Source organism: Phyllobates terribilis, unplaced genomic scaffold (genome assembly GCF_046119375.1).
Source record: "Phyllobates terribilis strain yellow unplaced genomic scaffold, ASM4611937v1 Scaffold_1__5_contigs__length_1240528914, whole genome shotgun sequence".
In the NCBI taxonomy this organism is placed as follows: Eukaryota; Metazoa; Chordata; class Amphibia; order Anura; family Dendrobatidae; genus Phyllobates; species Phyllobates terribilis.
This window is the reverse complement of record NW_027362761.1, coordinates 95,093,588-95,110,445: the sequence shown is the minus strand read 5'-3', so window position 1 is coordinate 95,110,445 and position 16,858 is coordinate 95,093,588. Positions and strand designations below refer to the sequence as shown.

General features: G+C 45.3%; 1 protein-coding gene across 1 annotated transcript in view; it reads right to left on the bottom strand.

Moving 5' to 3' along the window:
* The window catches only part of MUSK (muscle associated receptor tyrosine kinase), a 479,574-nt gene that overhangs the window by 41,236 nt on the left and 421,480 nt on the right, over positions 1–16,858 (bottom strand). The window contains exon 13 of the mRNA XM_073664750.1: positions 8,994–9,153. Within this exon, the coding sequence (XP_073520851.1) occupies positions 8,994–9,153 (160 nt within the window). The remainder of the gene's footprint in view (positions 1–8,993; positions 9,154–16,858) is intronic.

Sequence of the window (16,858 nt, the reverse complement as noted above, 5' to 3'; positions counted from 1 at the left end):
GTTTAACATGTGCTCCAGCATGTAAATCACCGGAATAGTCATGCTGATAATGGCATCGTCAGCACTAAACATCTTCGTCGCCATTTCAAAACTGTGCAGAAGGGTGCATAGGTCCCTGAACTGAGACCACTCCTCCAGCGTGATTTGTCCCACCTCTGAATCTCGTTGGCCCAGGCTATACGTCAGAACGTATTGCACCAGGGCTTGTCGGTGCTGCCACAGTCGCTGCAAAATGTGCAGAGTTGAATTCCACCGGGTAGGCACATCGCATTTTAGCCGGTGAAGTGGCAGGCCCAACGACTTCTGTAGAGATGTAAGTCGCTGAGCTGCGGGATGCGAACGGCGGAAGTGAGCACACAGCGACCGTTCCCTCTGCAGAAGGCCATCTAGTCTGGGATAGTGGGCTAAAAATTGCTGGACAACCAGGTTCAACACGTGAGCCATACAAGGCACGTGTGTGACATTGCCCCGGCGAAGGGCCGCACCCAGGTTTGCAGCATTGTCGCACACGGCCTTCCCTGGTTTCAGGTCCAGTGGAGACAACCATTCATGAAATTGGTTCTCCAGAGCTGACCACAACTCCTCAGCTGTGTGACTCACATTTCCCAGACATTTCAATGTAAAAACCGCCTGATGACGTTGAGCCCTACTGCCAGCATAGTAAGGAGGTGTGCAGGATCCCTTCTGCGCAGTTAGAAAGCTTGTGGCATGACCAGACAGGCTTTGGGTGCAGGTGGAAGACCGAGAGGAGGTTGAGGAGGCAGAAGCAGTGGAGGAACTTTGACATAAAGAGGATTGACGCACAACTCGTGGGGACGGCAAGACTTGGACAGCAGCCCCTTGTCCTGCTGTCACCATAGTTACCCAGTGCCCAGTCAGCGACATGTAACGCCCCTGTCCATGCCTACTCGTCCAAGTGTCTGTGGTGAAATGCACCCTGTCACACACAGAGTTTCTCAAAGAAGCGGTGATGTTGTGTGCGACATGCTGGTGGAGCGCAGGCACACCTTTCTTTGAGAAGTAGTGCCGACTGGGCATCTGGTACTGGGGCACTGCGACGGACATAAGGTCTCGAAAATCCTCTGTGTCCACCAGGTGGAAAGGCAGCATTTCTGTAGCCAAGAGCTTGCAGATGGTGAAATTCAACCTCTTAGCTTTCTCATGGCTAGGAGGAAATGGTCTTTTACTTGTCCACATCTGAGGGACCGAGGGCTGGCTATTGTGCTTAGACGGGGTTGATAAGGGTGTCCCCGGCAAACTGCCGGTCTGTGAGGAAGATGCAGGCGGACATGTTAGGTTGCCTTGATCCAAAGGTGGTGCTATCGATGTCGGACAGCGCTCAACACCAGCTGCTGTTACCACCTCCAAAGAAAATGATGACCTGAAAATCACGCTGGCTGTTGCGGGTAAAGAGGTGGCAGGTCTGCGCCCCAAAACAGGTGTGACTGCTGTCCCCCCAGTCACAGAGGATGAAGAGGCCGCGGATGCACAAGATATGGCAGACGGTGGTTGGCCCGGCCGGCTAGGCCGCATTGTAGCACACTGAGCTTTCCACTGCAACTTATGCTTCATGTCCATGTGCCGGTTCATGCATGAAGTACTCAAACTATGTATTTTTTGGCCTCTACTTTGCTTTTGCTGACAAATGTTACAGATAACACGAGTTGGGTCATCTTTATCGATCTGAAAAAATGCCCAGGCTATGCAAGGCTTAGCACCCATGCGACCTGAAGAGCCACCACGACTTGTGGTGAGAGGCAGAGTTGTGTTTGCGGATGCAGTTGTTGACGTGCTTCCAGTACTACGTCTCTGTCCAGGAAGGCGCAACCTGACCTCGTCGTCACTAGCATCTTCCTCCACCTCCTCTGCTGACCTCATCTCTTGGCTGACTGTGGGTTGACAGTAAGTGGGATCTCCAACCTCATCATCATCACCCTGTGTGTTATCACACCCGTCGTCCTCAGAGCCAACCTGTTCCTGCCCTGACAAAAAACTAAAGTTGTCGCTCCAATCAGGTATTTGAGTCTTATCATCGTCTTCCTCATTGTCTCCACCAACAGGAGTTACAGTTTGGGAATGAGGGTCTACATTATGGTCAGAACCTTCTGCGTCTGGTCCTGGATCCGACTCATAAAGATTCTGGGCATCAGTGCAGATCATTTCCGCGTCTGGATTCACAGAAGCGCTGGAGTCGACCTCTGATTCCCAGGCTATAGTATGAGTAAACAGCTCTGCAGACTCAACCATCTGTTCTACCTCATACTCAGACGGGCAGCTGGAGATTTGGGAGCTGTGAGGAAGCAAGTGCGATTTGGGTGACACCTTTGAGGACTGGAGTATTTGTGATGTTGAAGTTGATGTGGAGGAGAGCCCACTTAAAGGAGCACTTGATATCCGTTGAAGCACCTGCTGTTTTTGTGCCTCATCTGGAATTTGTAGCGATTGGCGTGGCCGTAAGAAAGGGATCTTATCACATTGTCCGCTAAAAGAAGTAGACATTTTAGTTTGGCTGGAAGATGGTCTTTCTTCTGCAGATGTTACTGTTGCTTTAACACCTACCCCACGGACACAACCTTTTTTCCCCTTCCCAACACGCCTATTCCCCTTTCCACCAGCAGCAGGCCTTTTTCCACTCATTTTGGTGGTTAACTAATTCACAACTCTGAAGTTGTTTGCACAGAAAAACAATGGATGGTAACCGAGCAGAGCTGAGTGGCCAAACTGTGGTATTAGGCCAAAACTATTGGCTGGGTTAGATGCAGAAAAAAATATATTCAGTTTGCAACCTGATGGAGGTCAGTATAGATGGACTAATACAACAAGTCCCACACACAGCTAGAAGCCCAAATATTTTTTCAGAGGTACTGTAGATGCAGATACAAATTATTTTTAATTTGCAACCTGATGGAGGTCAGTATAGATGGACTAATACAACAAGTCCCACACACAGCTAGAAGCCCAAATATTTTTTCAGAGGTACTGTAGATGCAGATAAAAATTATTTTTAATTTGCAACCTGATGGAGGTCAGTATAGATGGACTAATAGAGAAAGTCCGACACACTGCTAGAAGGCCAAATATTTTTTCAGAGCTAGATGCAGAAAAAAATTATATTCAGTTTGCAACCTGATGGAGGTCAGTATAGATGGATTAATAGAACAAGACCCACACACAGCTAGAAGCCCAATATTTTTTCAGAGGTAGATGCAGAAAAAAATATATTCAGTTTGCAACCTGATGGAGGTCAGTATAGATGGACTAATACAACAAGTCCCACACACAGCTAGAAGCCCAAATATTTTTTCAGAGGTACTGTAGATGCAGATAAAAATTATTTTTAATTTGCAACCTGATGGAGGTCAGTATAGATGGACTAATAGAATGATGCTATGCCCAAAAGATTTTACTTCACTAGGTGCAGTAAAAAAATTGGTATTCTATACACAGGTGGTATATCTTGCAGCACAGATAGGCTACTCCACTGACTAACACACTCTGCAATAGGCCAAAAAGGATTAGCTTTGCTAGATTCAGCCAAATGCTGTGAAAAAAACTTGCACAGCACTGGCACAGACCTGCCTGGCAAAAACTGATAGGAAGTGATGTAACCTAGTCCTGAAAAGGACTCCAATTACAATTAGTCTTTACTCCCACAACCTATCTATTTAAGAGCACAGACCTCCCTGATAAAAGTCGTAGGAAATGCTGTAACCTAGTCCTTAAAAGGACTGCAATCACAACTATTCCCTACTCCCAAGCTATCTGTATATTTGTGCGAAAATTGGCTTGAAATTAACAAGGTATAGCGCACACAGCAACAGCGGTGCCGTCTAACACGCAGCTGCAGCAGTGAGAAAATGGTGGCGACGGGGAAAATGGCTTGGTCTTATAGGGCAAGGACATGTGACATACACTGCCAATGACACATGCCCTTGCTTGTGTGAAAAAAAGCACTTCGCTCCGTGTGTGCGCTGCTGATAGGCTGACAGATTGCACCTCCCCACTGCAAATGCGGGAAAGAGAAAAAAAAATGGAGATCTTCATTGTTCCTGCAGAGATCCATCCCCTGCCCCTCCCCCCACCCCGCTGTACACTCAAACTGCGTATTAACATTAATTTTCATCATTACTGAGAAAAAATCCAGTTATGATTTTGGTGCACGAACAGTTATCGAACATAACCTCGAACAGCCGAATTTTTATCAAATTGTTCGTGTTCGCCGAACGGCTCGAACACCGCCCAAAACAGCTCGAATTTGAGATTGGCGAACAGTTCGAGTAGAACAACGCTCATCTCTATTAGGGACAGAACAGGCTGCCACGAGAGGTGGTGAGTTCCCCTTCAATCGACGTCTTCAAACAGAGGCTGGACAGATATCTGTCTGGGATGATTTAGTGAATCCTGCTTTGAGCAGGGGGATGGACCAGATGACCGAGGAGGTCCCTTTCAACTCTACTATTCTATGATTCTATGATTCTATGATATCCCTGACTGTTCCCGTCTTGTGTCTCTGTGCGTTGCATTCCAGCACCTGCATTACATATATGTCAGCCCTGGCCAGGGCGTTTCCACGTGATTGTCCATTCGACTGATGCCATACTACGACACAACAGGTGAGCGGACTTTCCTTTCCCTTTTCATTGTGGCAGCCATGGTTCTTCAGTAAATCCCTAGCTGCCATTGCTACCAATCTGCACTGTGCTGTTGAAACATGGGCGGCCGATGGACACGTTGAACGGTACACATTGCAATCCTGTGGATATATATATACAGTGGTGGCCAAAAGTATTGGCACCCCTGCAATTCTGTCACATAATACTCAGTTTCTTCCTGAAAATGATTGCAATCACAAATTCTTTGGTATAATTATTTTCATTTAATTTGTCTTCAATGAAAAAACACAAAAAGAATTGTCCTAAAGCCAAATTGGATACAATTCCACACCAAACCTAAAAAAGGGGGTGGACAAAAGTATTGGCACTGTTTGAAAAATCATGTGATGCTTCTCTAATTCGTGTAATTAACAGCACCTGTAACTTACCTGTGGCACCTAACAGGTGTTGGCAATAACTAAATCACACTTGCAGCCAGTTAACATGGATTAAAGTTGACTCAACCTCTGTCCTGTGTCCTTGTGTGTACCACATTGAGCATGGAGAAAAGAAAGAAGACCAAAGAACTGTCTGAGGACTTGAGAAACCAAATTGTGAGGAAGCATGAGCAATCTCAAGGCTACAAGTCCATCTCCAAAGATCTGAATGTTCCTGTGTCTTCCGTGCGCAGTGTCATCAAGAAGTTTAAAGCTCATGGTACTGTGGCTAATCTCCCTAGATGTGGACAGAAAAGAAAAATTGACAAGAGATTTCAACGCAAGATTGTGCAGATGGTGGATAAAGAACCTCGACTAACATCCAAACAAGTTCAAGCTGCCCTGCAGTCCGAGGGTACAACAGTATCAACCCGTACTATCCGTCGGCGTCTGAATGAAAAGGGACTGTATGGTAGGATACCCAGGAAGACCCCACTTCTTACTCCGAGACATAAAAAAGCCAGGCTGGAGTTTGCCAAACTTACCTGAGAAAGCCTAAAATGTTTTGGAAGAATGTTCTCTGGTCAGATGAGACAAAAGTAGAGCTTTTTGGGAAAAAGCATCAACATAGAGTGTACAGGAAAAAAATAGAGGCATTCAAAGAAAAGAACACGGTCCCTACAGTCAAACATGGCGGAGGTTCCCTGATATTTTGGGGTTGCTTTGCTGTCTCTGGCACTGGACTGCTTGACCGTGTGCATGGCATTATGAAGTCTGAAGACTACCAACAAATTTTGCAGCATAATGTAGGGCCCAGTGTGAGAAAGCTGGGTCTCCCTCAGAGGACATGGGTCTTCCAGCAGGACAATGACCCAAAACACACTTCCAAAAGCACTATAAAATGGTTTGAGAGAAAGCACTGGAGACTTCTAAGGTGGTCAGCAATGAGTCCAGACCTGAATCCCATAGAGCACCTATGGAGAGATCTCAAAATGGCAGTTTGGAGAAGGCACCCTTCAAATATCAGGGACCTGGAGCAGTTTGCCAAAGAAGAATGGTCTACAATTCCAGCAGAGCATTGTAAGAAACTAATTGATGGTTACCGGAAGCGGTTGTTCGCAGTTATTTTGGCTAAAGGTTGTGCAACCAAGTATTAGGCTGAGGGTGCCAATACTTTTGTCTGGCCCATTTTTGGAGTTTTGTGTGAAATGATCAATGATTTGATTTTTGCTTCATTCTCTTTTGTGTTTTTTCCTTGCAAGCAAATTAAATGAAGATAATAATACCAAATAATTTGTGATTGCAATCATTTTCAGGAAGAAACTGAGTATTGTCTGACAGAATTGCAGGGGTGCCAATACTTTTGGCCACCACTGTATATATATATACAGTGCCTACAAGTAGTATTCAACCCCCTGCAGATTTAGCTGGTTTGATAAGATGCAAATAAGTTAAAGCCTTCAAACTGCAAACGAGAGTAGGTTTTATGAACAGAAGCATAAATCTTACAAACCAAAAAGTTATGTTGCTCAGTTGAATTTTATTAAATTTTAAGCATAAAAGTGTGGGTCAATTATTATTCAACCCCTATGTTTAATATTTTGTGGAATAACCCTTGTTTGCAATTACAGCTAATAATCGTCTTTTATAAGACCTCATCAGGCCGGCACAGGTCTGTGGAGTTATCTTGGCCCACTCCTCCATGCAGATCTTCTCCAAGTTATCTAGGTTCTTTGGGTGTCTCATGTGGACTTTATTCTTGAGCTCCTTCCACAAGTTTTCAATTGGGTTAAGGTCAGGAGACTGACTAGGCCACTCCAACACCTTGAATTTTTCCCTCTTGAACCAGGCCTTGGTTTTCTTGGCTGTGTGCTTTGGGTCGTTGTCTTGTTGGAAGATGAAATTATGACCCATCTTAAGATCCTTGATGGAGGAGTGGAGGTTCTTGGCCAAAATATCCAGGTAGGCCGTGCTATCCATCTTCCCATGGATGCGGACCAGATGGCCAGGCCCCTTGGCTGAGAAACAGCCCCACAGCATGATGCTGCCACCACCATGCTTGACTGTAGGGATGGTATTCTTGGGGTCGTATGCAGTGCCATCCAGTCTCCAAACGTCACGTGTGTGGTTGGCACCAAAGATCTCGATCTTGGTCTCATCAGACCATAGAACCATGAACCAGTCTGTCTCAGAGTCCTCCAAGTGATCATGAGCAAACTGTAGACGAGCCTTGACATGACGCTTTGAAAGTAAAGGTACCTTACAGGCTCGTCTGGAACGGAGACCATTGCGGTGGAGTACGTTACTTATGGTATTGACTGAAACCAATGTCCCCACTGCCATGAGATCTTCCCGGAGCTCCTTCCTTGTTGTCCTTGGGTTAGCCTTGACTCTTCGGACAAGCCTGGCCTCGGCACAGGAGGACACTTTCAAAGGCTGTCCAGGCCGTGGAAGGCTAACAGTAGTTCCATAAGCCTTCCACTTACGGATGATGCTCCCAACAGTGGAGACAGGTAGGCCCAACTCCTTGGAAAGGGTTTTGTACCCCTTGCCAGCCTTGTGACCCTCCACGATCTTGTCTCTGATGGCCTTGGAATGCTCCTTTGTCTTTCCCATGTTGACCATGTCTGAGTGCTGTTCACAAGTTTGGGGAGGGTCTTAAATAGTCAGAAAAGGCTGGCAAAAGAGATCTTTAATCCACACATGTGAAGCTCATTATTCTTGGTGCCTGAACTACTTCTTAATACTTTAGGGGGACCAAACAGAATTCTTGTGGTTTGAGGGGTTGAATAATAAATGACACTCTGAATTAACTTTTAACGTTTTAAAAAAAAAACAAAAAAAAAAACAAAAACAAAATTTGCTGCAGAGCATTTCCCACTTCCAGGCTGATCTACAGTACAAATGTCACAATGCCAAGTTAATTCCGCATGTGTCAACCAGCTAAATCTGCAGGGGGTTGAATACTACTTGGAGGCACTGTATATATATATATATATATATATATATATATATATTGATATACATATATATACATATATGGGGTTAAAAGCAGAACTGAGCCTGCTCCATACACCTGCACTTGGTGTGTGACGCACATGTACATAACATACTGTATGAAGAAAGGGGCTAAAGGCCAATAATCAGTTATATCGAGTTTGTCTATCAAGGACCCACAGTAGGTCTAGACTTCTGTGCTAATGTACATTGTCTTATGTACTATAACACAACAATCAATAATATGTAAAAGCATATTCAGATGGGCTAAGGCTCTGAAACAACTATAGGCCCCAAATAAAATGGGTCCCAAAGATTCAGCAGATCACCAACCCGTTTGGAACTTAATAGGATACCACTAAAGTCTATTTAGTTTGAACTAATAGGTGAGAGAAGAGCCATCAGAGTAATTTTCTCTCATGGGCCCAGGAAACTGAGTCTGATGCTGCCTACAGCAATAGTCACACTAGACCAACCCTCACATGTATGGAATTAGAAATTTGAAACAATCCCTTGAACCCAGTAAGGTCTATATACCAAACTAAACCACTTGCAAGTTTTATCCACTATTTAATTTTTAAATATCATTTGTACAACTTCTATAATGTAATAAATAATATTAAACATCTATAATGCCCAAGAACAAAAACAACTGTAGCCCTTTTAACATACTGTTCTCCTATCTGGTATGTTTCACCTTCACATGGGGCAAAAATACTCAAGAAGGGAACAAAAAAAAAGAAACAATATTTATTTAAAGAGCCGAAAAGTCCTTGTGGACTGATATTGTAATCTGACCTCCAATCTACAATTTGCTGTCATAAATGTGACTCTTCAATGCAATAAATATAAAAAAAAATTCTTGTCAAACAATTAAATTTAATATAGTGAACTGGAATAAAATTATCGATGTCATATCACACTTCACAATGCTATTCATATCAGACAGTGAAAGGCTTTGCGTTACCTGCCCTGCACAGTGGAATGTTGCAATATTCCCATCTAACATTAGGATCTGTTGTGTAACACCATGGACGCTCATATTCTCCTCCAGGGTTCCTACAATAATTTTCTGCATTAGACAGCTCTTGGAAAACATTAGGCATCTTTCTGTGTAGGTGAGGTAGCTGAAAAAAAATAAACATTTCCATGAACAATATAAGTGTCTGAACTCTTCAAGCTTCTGGAAAAACTCATATGTAGAGGGAGACATACCATTGGTGCAACCTGTATAGCTGCCCAATTGGTTAGGGGGCCCACTGTCAGGGCCGGCACACCCCGGCAAGTGTCTGGGCCTTGTGCAAGTGGGGGGCCCACTCGCCCTAGGGGACACTCGCACGCTATGGAGCCCGTGAGTTGGGGGAGCATTATATGTGGCCCATTTTGTATACAGCAATATATGGGGCCCATACTGTATGAAACAATAGATGGGGCCTATACTGTATGGAGCTATATATGGGGCCCATTATTTTGTATGGAGCATTATATGGGGCCCATTATTCTGTATAGAGCATTATATGGGGCTCATTATTCTGTATGAAGGAAAATAAGGGGCACATTATATTGTATGGAGGACTATGTGGTGCCCATAATACTGTATGGAGGACTATGTAGTGTCCATAATACTGTATGGATGACTATACTGTTTGGTCTAAAATGAAAACTTTTCAATCCACCCAGGTCACGCACTGTGCACTGCAAGGATTTGCCGGTTTCTGAGCTATTGTAGAATTTACAATAGATATCACTCATGTAATGAGTTCACAATTACTGGTGGATAATTGGAGAGAAATAATTAGGGGCTTTATGATGAGCAATGGGATAAGAAGGGGTCTTTGTATACGTCTTGCATACAGACCCTCTATTGTCTGTGCCCACCCTGCTCATATGATATATACATTTATTACCAAAATATTGTGTAACGCTGTAAAGGAAGAGTTTTATTAAATTTTCCCAATTTATGTCATAAGTACGTATACAAACCAGAGCTCAGGGCCTGCCAAACTACCATTCATGGACTGTGATTAGGAACAATCTTAACCCCCTCACCATTGAGCCTGTTTTCACCTTCCTCACCACGCAAAATTTTACAATTCTGACCAGTGTCAGTTTATATGGTAATAACTCTGGAACGCTTCAACAGATCTCAGTGATTCTGAGATTGTTTTTTTCATGACACATTGTACTTCATGTGAATAGAGATGAGCCAAGCTGAACTTAAAAGTTTGGGGTTCATACTGGACAGTTAGTGTCCGGTGCTAAACGCCAAACACGGATTTCTCCCTGAAGTCCGTTGCAAGGTTTGGAGTTCTGGGGGAAGGACAGAGAGAGAGAGATAAGGATAGAGATGGGAGGAGAGAAACTTTTCCAGCTCAAAAGTTTGAATCCCCTTTGTTTTCAATGGGGTTCGGGTTCTGGTTCAAGTTCAGGTATAGTTCTGGTACCCAAACTTCCACGGGTCCGCTCATCCCTACATGTGAACAATTTCTCAATTTTCCAACTAAATTAACAAAACCAAATTTTTTAGGGACCACATCACATTTGAAGTTACTTTGAGGGGCCTATATGACAGAAAATACCCAAAAGTGACACCATTCTAAAAGCCACACCCCCACAGTGCTCAAAACCACATTCAGTAAGTTTATAAAACCCTTCAGGTGCTTCACAGGAATTAAAGCAATGCGGAAGGAAAAAATAAAAATGTTACTTTTTCCCACAAAAATGTTGCTTTAGCCTCAAATTTTGCATTTTCACAAGGGTAACAGGAGAAAATGGACCATACAATTTGTGCAATTTCTACTGAGTATGCTGATACCTCATATGTGGTAGAAAACTGCTGTTTGGGAGCACGGCAGGGCAGAGAATGGAAGGAGCCCCATTTGACTTTTGGAGCACAAAATTGGCTGGAATCAATAGCGGACGCCATGTCGCATTTGCAGAGCCCCTGATGCGCCTAAACAGTGGAAACCCCCACAAGTGACCTCATTTTGGAAACTACAACCCTTAAGGAACCTTTTTAGAGGTATGGTGGGCACTTTGAACCCAAAAGTGCTTCACAGAATTTTATAAATTTGAGCTGTGAAAATGAAAAAATACATTTTCTCATGAAAATGTTGATTTTGCCACAAATTTTTCATTTTCACAAAGGTAACAGGAGAAAATGGACCGTACAATTTATTGTGCAATTTCTCCGAAGTACACCAATGCACCATATGTGGCGGAAAGCCACTGTTTGAGCAAAAGGCAGAGCTCGGAAGGGAAGGAGCGCCAACTGAATTCTGGAGCTCAATTTTTGCTGGAATAGATTGTGGATGCCATGTCACATTTCACAAGCCCCTAACATGCCAGAATAGCAGAAACCCCCACAAATGACCCCATTTTGGAAACTACACCTCTTGAGAAATTAATCTAGGGGTGTAGTGAGCATTTTTAACCTTTAGGTTACCATTTTTAACAGAATTGTATAACATTAAGCTCAGTAAATGGAAAATTACCATTTTTTCCACTAAAATATTGCTTTGGCCCAAGTTTTAAATTTTCAAAAGGAATAATAAGATCAAATGTAAGGCACAATTTTTTTACTTTTTTTCTCCTGAGTATGAAAATACCCCATATGTGGTCAAAAACTACTTTTAAGGCACAACTCAGAAGGGAAGAAGCGCCATATTGGGGTTCAGATTTTGCTGGAATGGTTTGAGGGTGCCATGCCACATTGGCAGAGCCTCTGAGGTGCAAGAACAGCAGAAGCTCTCCAAAAGTGATCCCATTTTACAAACTACACCCCCCTCAATTAGTTCATTAAAGGGTGCAGTGAGCATGTTGACACCACATGCGCCTTATAAAATTTTATACCATTGGGTGGAGAAGAAAGAATAGTTACATTTTTACCATTAAAATGTTGTTTTAGCACCAATTTTTTGAATTTTTCTAAGGTCTAATAGGAAAAAATGGACCTCATAGTTTGTGCAATTTCTCCTGAGTGCATCAATATCCTGCATGTAATCGTGAACTACTTTTCAGACCCAGTGGAAAGCTCAGAAGGGAAGGACAGATTTTGCTGGTATGGTTTGTCGGTGCTATGACCCATTGCAAGAGCCCCTGAGGTGCCAGAACAGCAGAACCCCCCCATAAGAGACCCCATTTTACTAACTACACTTCTCAATGAATTCATCTAATAGTTCAGTGAACATATTGACACTATGAGTGCGTCACAGAATGATATACCATTGGGCAGTGAAGAAAAAATTATTACATTTTTACCACCAAAAATTTTGTTGTAGTCCCAAATTTTCCATTTTCATACAAGGAAATGGGTAAAAATGGCACCAAAATGTATCACACAATTTCTGCTGAACCTGGCATTACCCCATATGTGTTGTACAGTACTGCTTAGCTACACAGCGAGGGAGGGAAGGAGCGCTATTTAACTTGTTAAAAACAAATTTTCGTAGAATAGTTTGCGGAATCCATATACAGAACGCTTAAGTGCCAGAAGAGCAGGATCCCCTCTCAAGTGTCTCCATTTTTTACAGGTGTAGTGACGATTTTGACTCCATTTCTGTTTTCCAGAAACAAGCAGCAGTGGATATTGGCGAGTGAAAACTGCAAATGTGCCAGTGTAGTGCCCAGTACATTGTAGTACCTGTACATAATTCCCAGCTCGTGCTTCGGGAGACATGCACTCAAAAATTAAAGGGGTTGTCCGGTCAAAAGTGATAAGGCTGCAGTTACTCTGTGTGACTGCAGACTTATGAATCTCCCCAGCGCAGGTACTGTGCGCTGCGGGGATTCGCTGTTATGAGACCCGGTAACGGAGGGTATGTATGTACTATACATACCCCCGGCTCATGGGCGCGGCTCGCTCCCCATACACTTGTATTGAGCGAGGCAACACTTTCTAGTCGGATGCACCCACTGGCCGTCCACGCCACTAGACGGGGTGTGGCTTCGCTCCATACAAGAGTATGGAGCGAAGCGGAGCGGAGCTGAATGGCCAGGGGTATGTATAACACATACAGTTGAAACCAGAAATTTACGTACACTATACAAAAAGACACATATGCATGCTTTTCTCAATAGCTGACATGAAATCAGAATAAACCTTTCCCGTTTTAGGTCAATTAAAATTACCATAATTTTTTATATTTGCCAAATGCCAGAATAATGAAAGAGAGAGAATGTTTTAAGGCATTTTTATTACTTACTGCAAAGTCAAAAGTACACATACATTTCATTAGTATTTGGTACCATTACACTTAATCCCTTTATGACCTCGTCAGTAATAGTACATAGCTGCACACTAGGCCTTATGGACCAGATACGTGTTAGGCATCGGTCAGTTGCTTGATTTGAAACAGGTCCAGAACCTTCTGTGGTCACCCATTTTGATCCAGGCAGGGCTGATGCTGCTCAGCATCACTGTCAACCCCAACGCCTAGCTGGTCGACGAGATGTACAGATTGTCTCCCAGGTACTTGTGCCTAGCAATGTTAAGCATAGGTTGCGGAGGGAGACAGGGCTTTTGGAGTTTAAGTCCAGGATTCGCCGCACTGAGCAAGCCCGTGACCTGGCGGATCGTGATTGGTGGTTTGGCACCCACCTGACCCAGTGACCTGGCACCGCCTGATTGGTCCACGGGTGGCGTCACCAATGGCGCGTCGGTGGGCAGGGCTTAGTCTTTAAAAGGCCCGTCCACAAACATGGCGGCGCGCTCTGATCTTTGAGCAAGTGATGCTGTTGTGTGGACGACTGTGTTCCATGTAGTTTCCTTAGGCAGGTTTAGTGAAAGTAGGCAGGCTAGTGGAAATAGGCAGGTAGCTTCGTCTAGCAGTCTGGCTCTGCCAAAGGGGTCGTCTAACACCCCGAGCAGCCAGCAGATGCCCTATCCACGGCTATCGCCTGTCTGCCACGTGGAGTAGTACCCTTCAGTCCGGTTGCACGCCAGCTGGAGGCACGTGTACCCGTCGGCGTAGTCACACACGCATCCTAGCGCCGCCAGTGTAGTCCCTGTGCTGTAACAGGACTACAGATAGCAGCACGAGAGCTAGGCGGTGAAAAACTAATGGAGATAGAGCGAATTGCTATACCCATTCCAATGTGCAGAAACGAGGAAGGGTTTATCATTTAAGTTGGTTGCTTTCCTTTTCACCCGGAAAGTGTTCGGCAGCAGTCACCAGGCTGCATTGCGGACCCCAGGGTCGGTTGCGTTCCATTATATTAAAGTTGTTTGCAACCGCCCTCCTAACAGTATCAGAGCGCCAGGGTCTTGCCGAACACGGCCGACAACCAGCAACTGCAGCATTACATACAGCAACTGCAGCATTACATACAGCAACTGGAGACCAGACTTAGGTCTCTGGAACAAGCTCCGGCCGCTGATATCACTGCAGTAGCTACCCAGGCGACTTCGCTAGCAGCCAATCTGGTTAACTTGGCTGCGATAAATGCTGCGACAGCTGCAACTGCCCCATTACCCCGTTTTGCTCTCCTGGAAAAAATTTCTGGTGACAGTAAATCCTGCAGGAGTTTTATTAATTTATGCTCCATTCAGTTGGAGATGATGGAGGCACGGTTCCCCTCCGAAAGAGCCAAAGTGGGTTATGTCATCTCATTACTCTCCCACAGGGCTCTGGAGTGGGCTACTCCTCTATGGGAGCGGAATGATCCGGTTGTAGCAAATGCGGGTCTTTTCCTTAAGACCCTAAAAAGTGTATTCCTAGGTCCTCAGGTCACGCATGATACGGCTCTTAAGCTTCTTGCGTTGATCCAGGGTTCGGCCACTGCCAGCCACTATGCCATCCAGTTTAGAACCCTAGCGGCTGAACTGGATTGGTCTGAGCGGTCGCTTATCCCGGTGTTCTGGAAGGGTCTGGCTGGGCATATAAAAAATGCTCTATCCACCAGAGAGATTCCAACCTCCTTGGAGGAGTTAATCTCTCTTGCTAACCGAATTGATTTGCATCATGCAGAACACAAATTAGAACTGGAGGTCCCCAGACCCCAGTGTCGGTTGGCACCGTCCTTCTCCAGACCCGTTTCCAAACCCGCAACTCCTGACCCGGAGCCTGAGGCTATGGATATATCCCGGACGGAGTCTAGTCCCTCTTGTTCCCGACCTGCACATCTCTTGGAGTACCCCGTTAATAAGGGTTCCAAGCAGTCGGAAAAACGAGTAGGTCTTACCACCGTAGAAGGAGGTGTGTTAGATTCGGGGGCTTCTTCCTCCAGATTATGGTATGAGGTGACATTGTCCTTTGGTACATCTGCAGTTACTGCCAAGGCATGGGTGGACTCTGGTGCTGATGGCAATTTTTTGTCATCTACGTTTGCCCAGAGGCACGCCATCCCTATGGAGTTACTGCCAAGACCCATGAACATTAGAGTAGTCAATGGTTCACTCCTGGACACGCAAATCACCCACCAGTCGATTCCCCTCTCCATGTCATTTCCTCAGGGCCACCGGGAGGTCATCTCCTTTCTTATTATTCCCAGTGGATTAGATGAGGTGTTATTGGGTCTCCCCTGGTTGCATTGTCATACTCCACACATTGACTGGAATACGGGGGCAATTTCTTCCTGGAGTGAGAATTGTGTGTCTCAATGTATGGTTACTGTCACCCGGAGGGTAGTTTCTGATCCCTCTACCATCGTGGCTTCCGGTACAGATTCTTTGTCTGTCCCCAAGACCCGGGTCTTGTCCGACTATGTCAAAAAGTACTCTCAGGTAGAGAGGGTGGCTCCAGTGCCCTCTAGCCTGGTTCCGTCGGGGAGGACGTTTGTTTCCACTAATTTACAAAATGAGGTGCTCTCCTAGGCTCATGCCTATTGGTGGCCCCGGTGGCGCCAGGACGTTAAGGAGTATGTTCTTGCGTGTGCCTTCTGTGCGAGAGATAAATCTTTCCGTCAAAGTCCGGCAGGCTTTGTCCACCCATTACCCGTTGGGGACTCCACAGATAGAGAGTCGGCTGACATTCTTCGTCGTCTTGCTCCCGTATTCTACCCGGGCGACAGAGTGTGGCTCTTGGCCCGCAGTACTAGATTATGCGGGAGATCTGCTAAGTTTTCTCCTCGCTGTATTGGTCCATTCAAAATTTTGGCCCAGGTAAACCCTGTAATGTATCGCTTACAGTTACCACGACACCTGGGGAGTCACGACACTTTCCATGTGTCACTTCTTAGACCCGTTCACCTGTCAAAACTCGCTGAACCCCAACCTGCTACTGACACCAGGGATGATAATCTCGAGCTGCAGGCTATTATGGGGTCTAAAATGATTCGTGGGAAAAAAGGGTACCCTGTACACCGGAGGGGTCATGGATCTGAGGATCTTCCCTGTGAATCGGTGGACCACATTCATGACCCCCTGCTCGTGAAGGATAATGAGGGTCAAGTGGAGGGAGATGATGTTAGGTGTTGGTCTGTTGCTGGATTCGAAATGGGTCCAGAACCTTCTGTGGTCTCCTATTTTGATCCAGCCAGGGCTGATGTTGCTCAGTATCATCATCAGCCCCAACGCCTAGCTGGTCCACGAGATGTACAGATTGTCTCCTGGGTATTTGTGCCTAGCAATGTTAAGCATAGGTTGAGGAGGGAGACAGGGCTTTTGGAGTCTAAGTCCAGGATTCGCCGCACTGAGCATGCCCGTGACCTGGTGGATCGTGATTGGTGGTTTGGCATCCACCTGACCCGGTGACCTGGCACCGCCTGATTGGTCCACGGGTGGCGTCACCAATGGCGCGTCGGTGGGCACCCCGAGCAGCCTGCAGACGCCCTATCCACGGCTATCGCCTGTCTGCCACGTGGAGCAGTACCCTTCAGTACGGTAGCACGCCG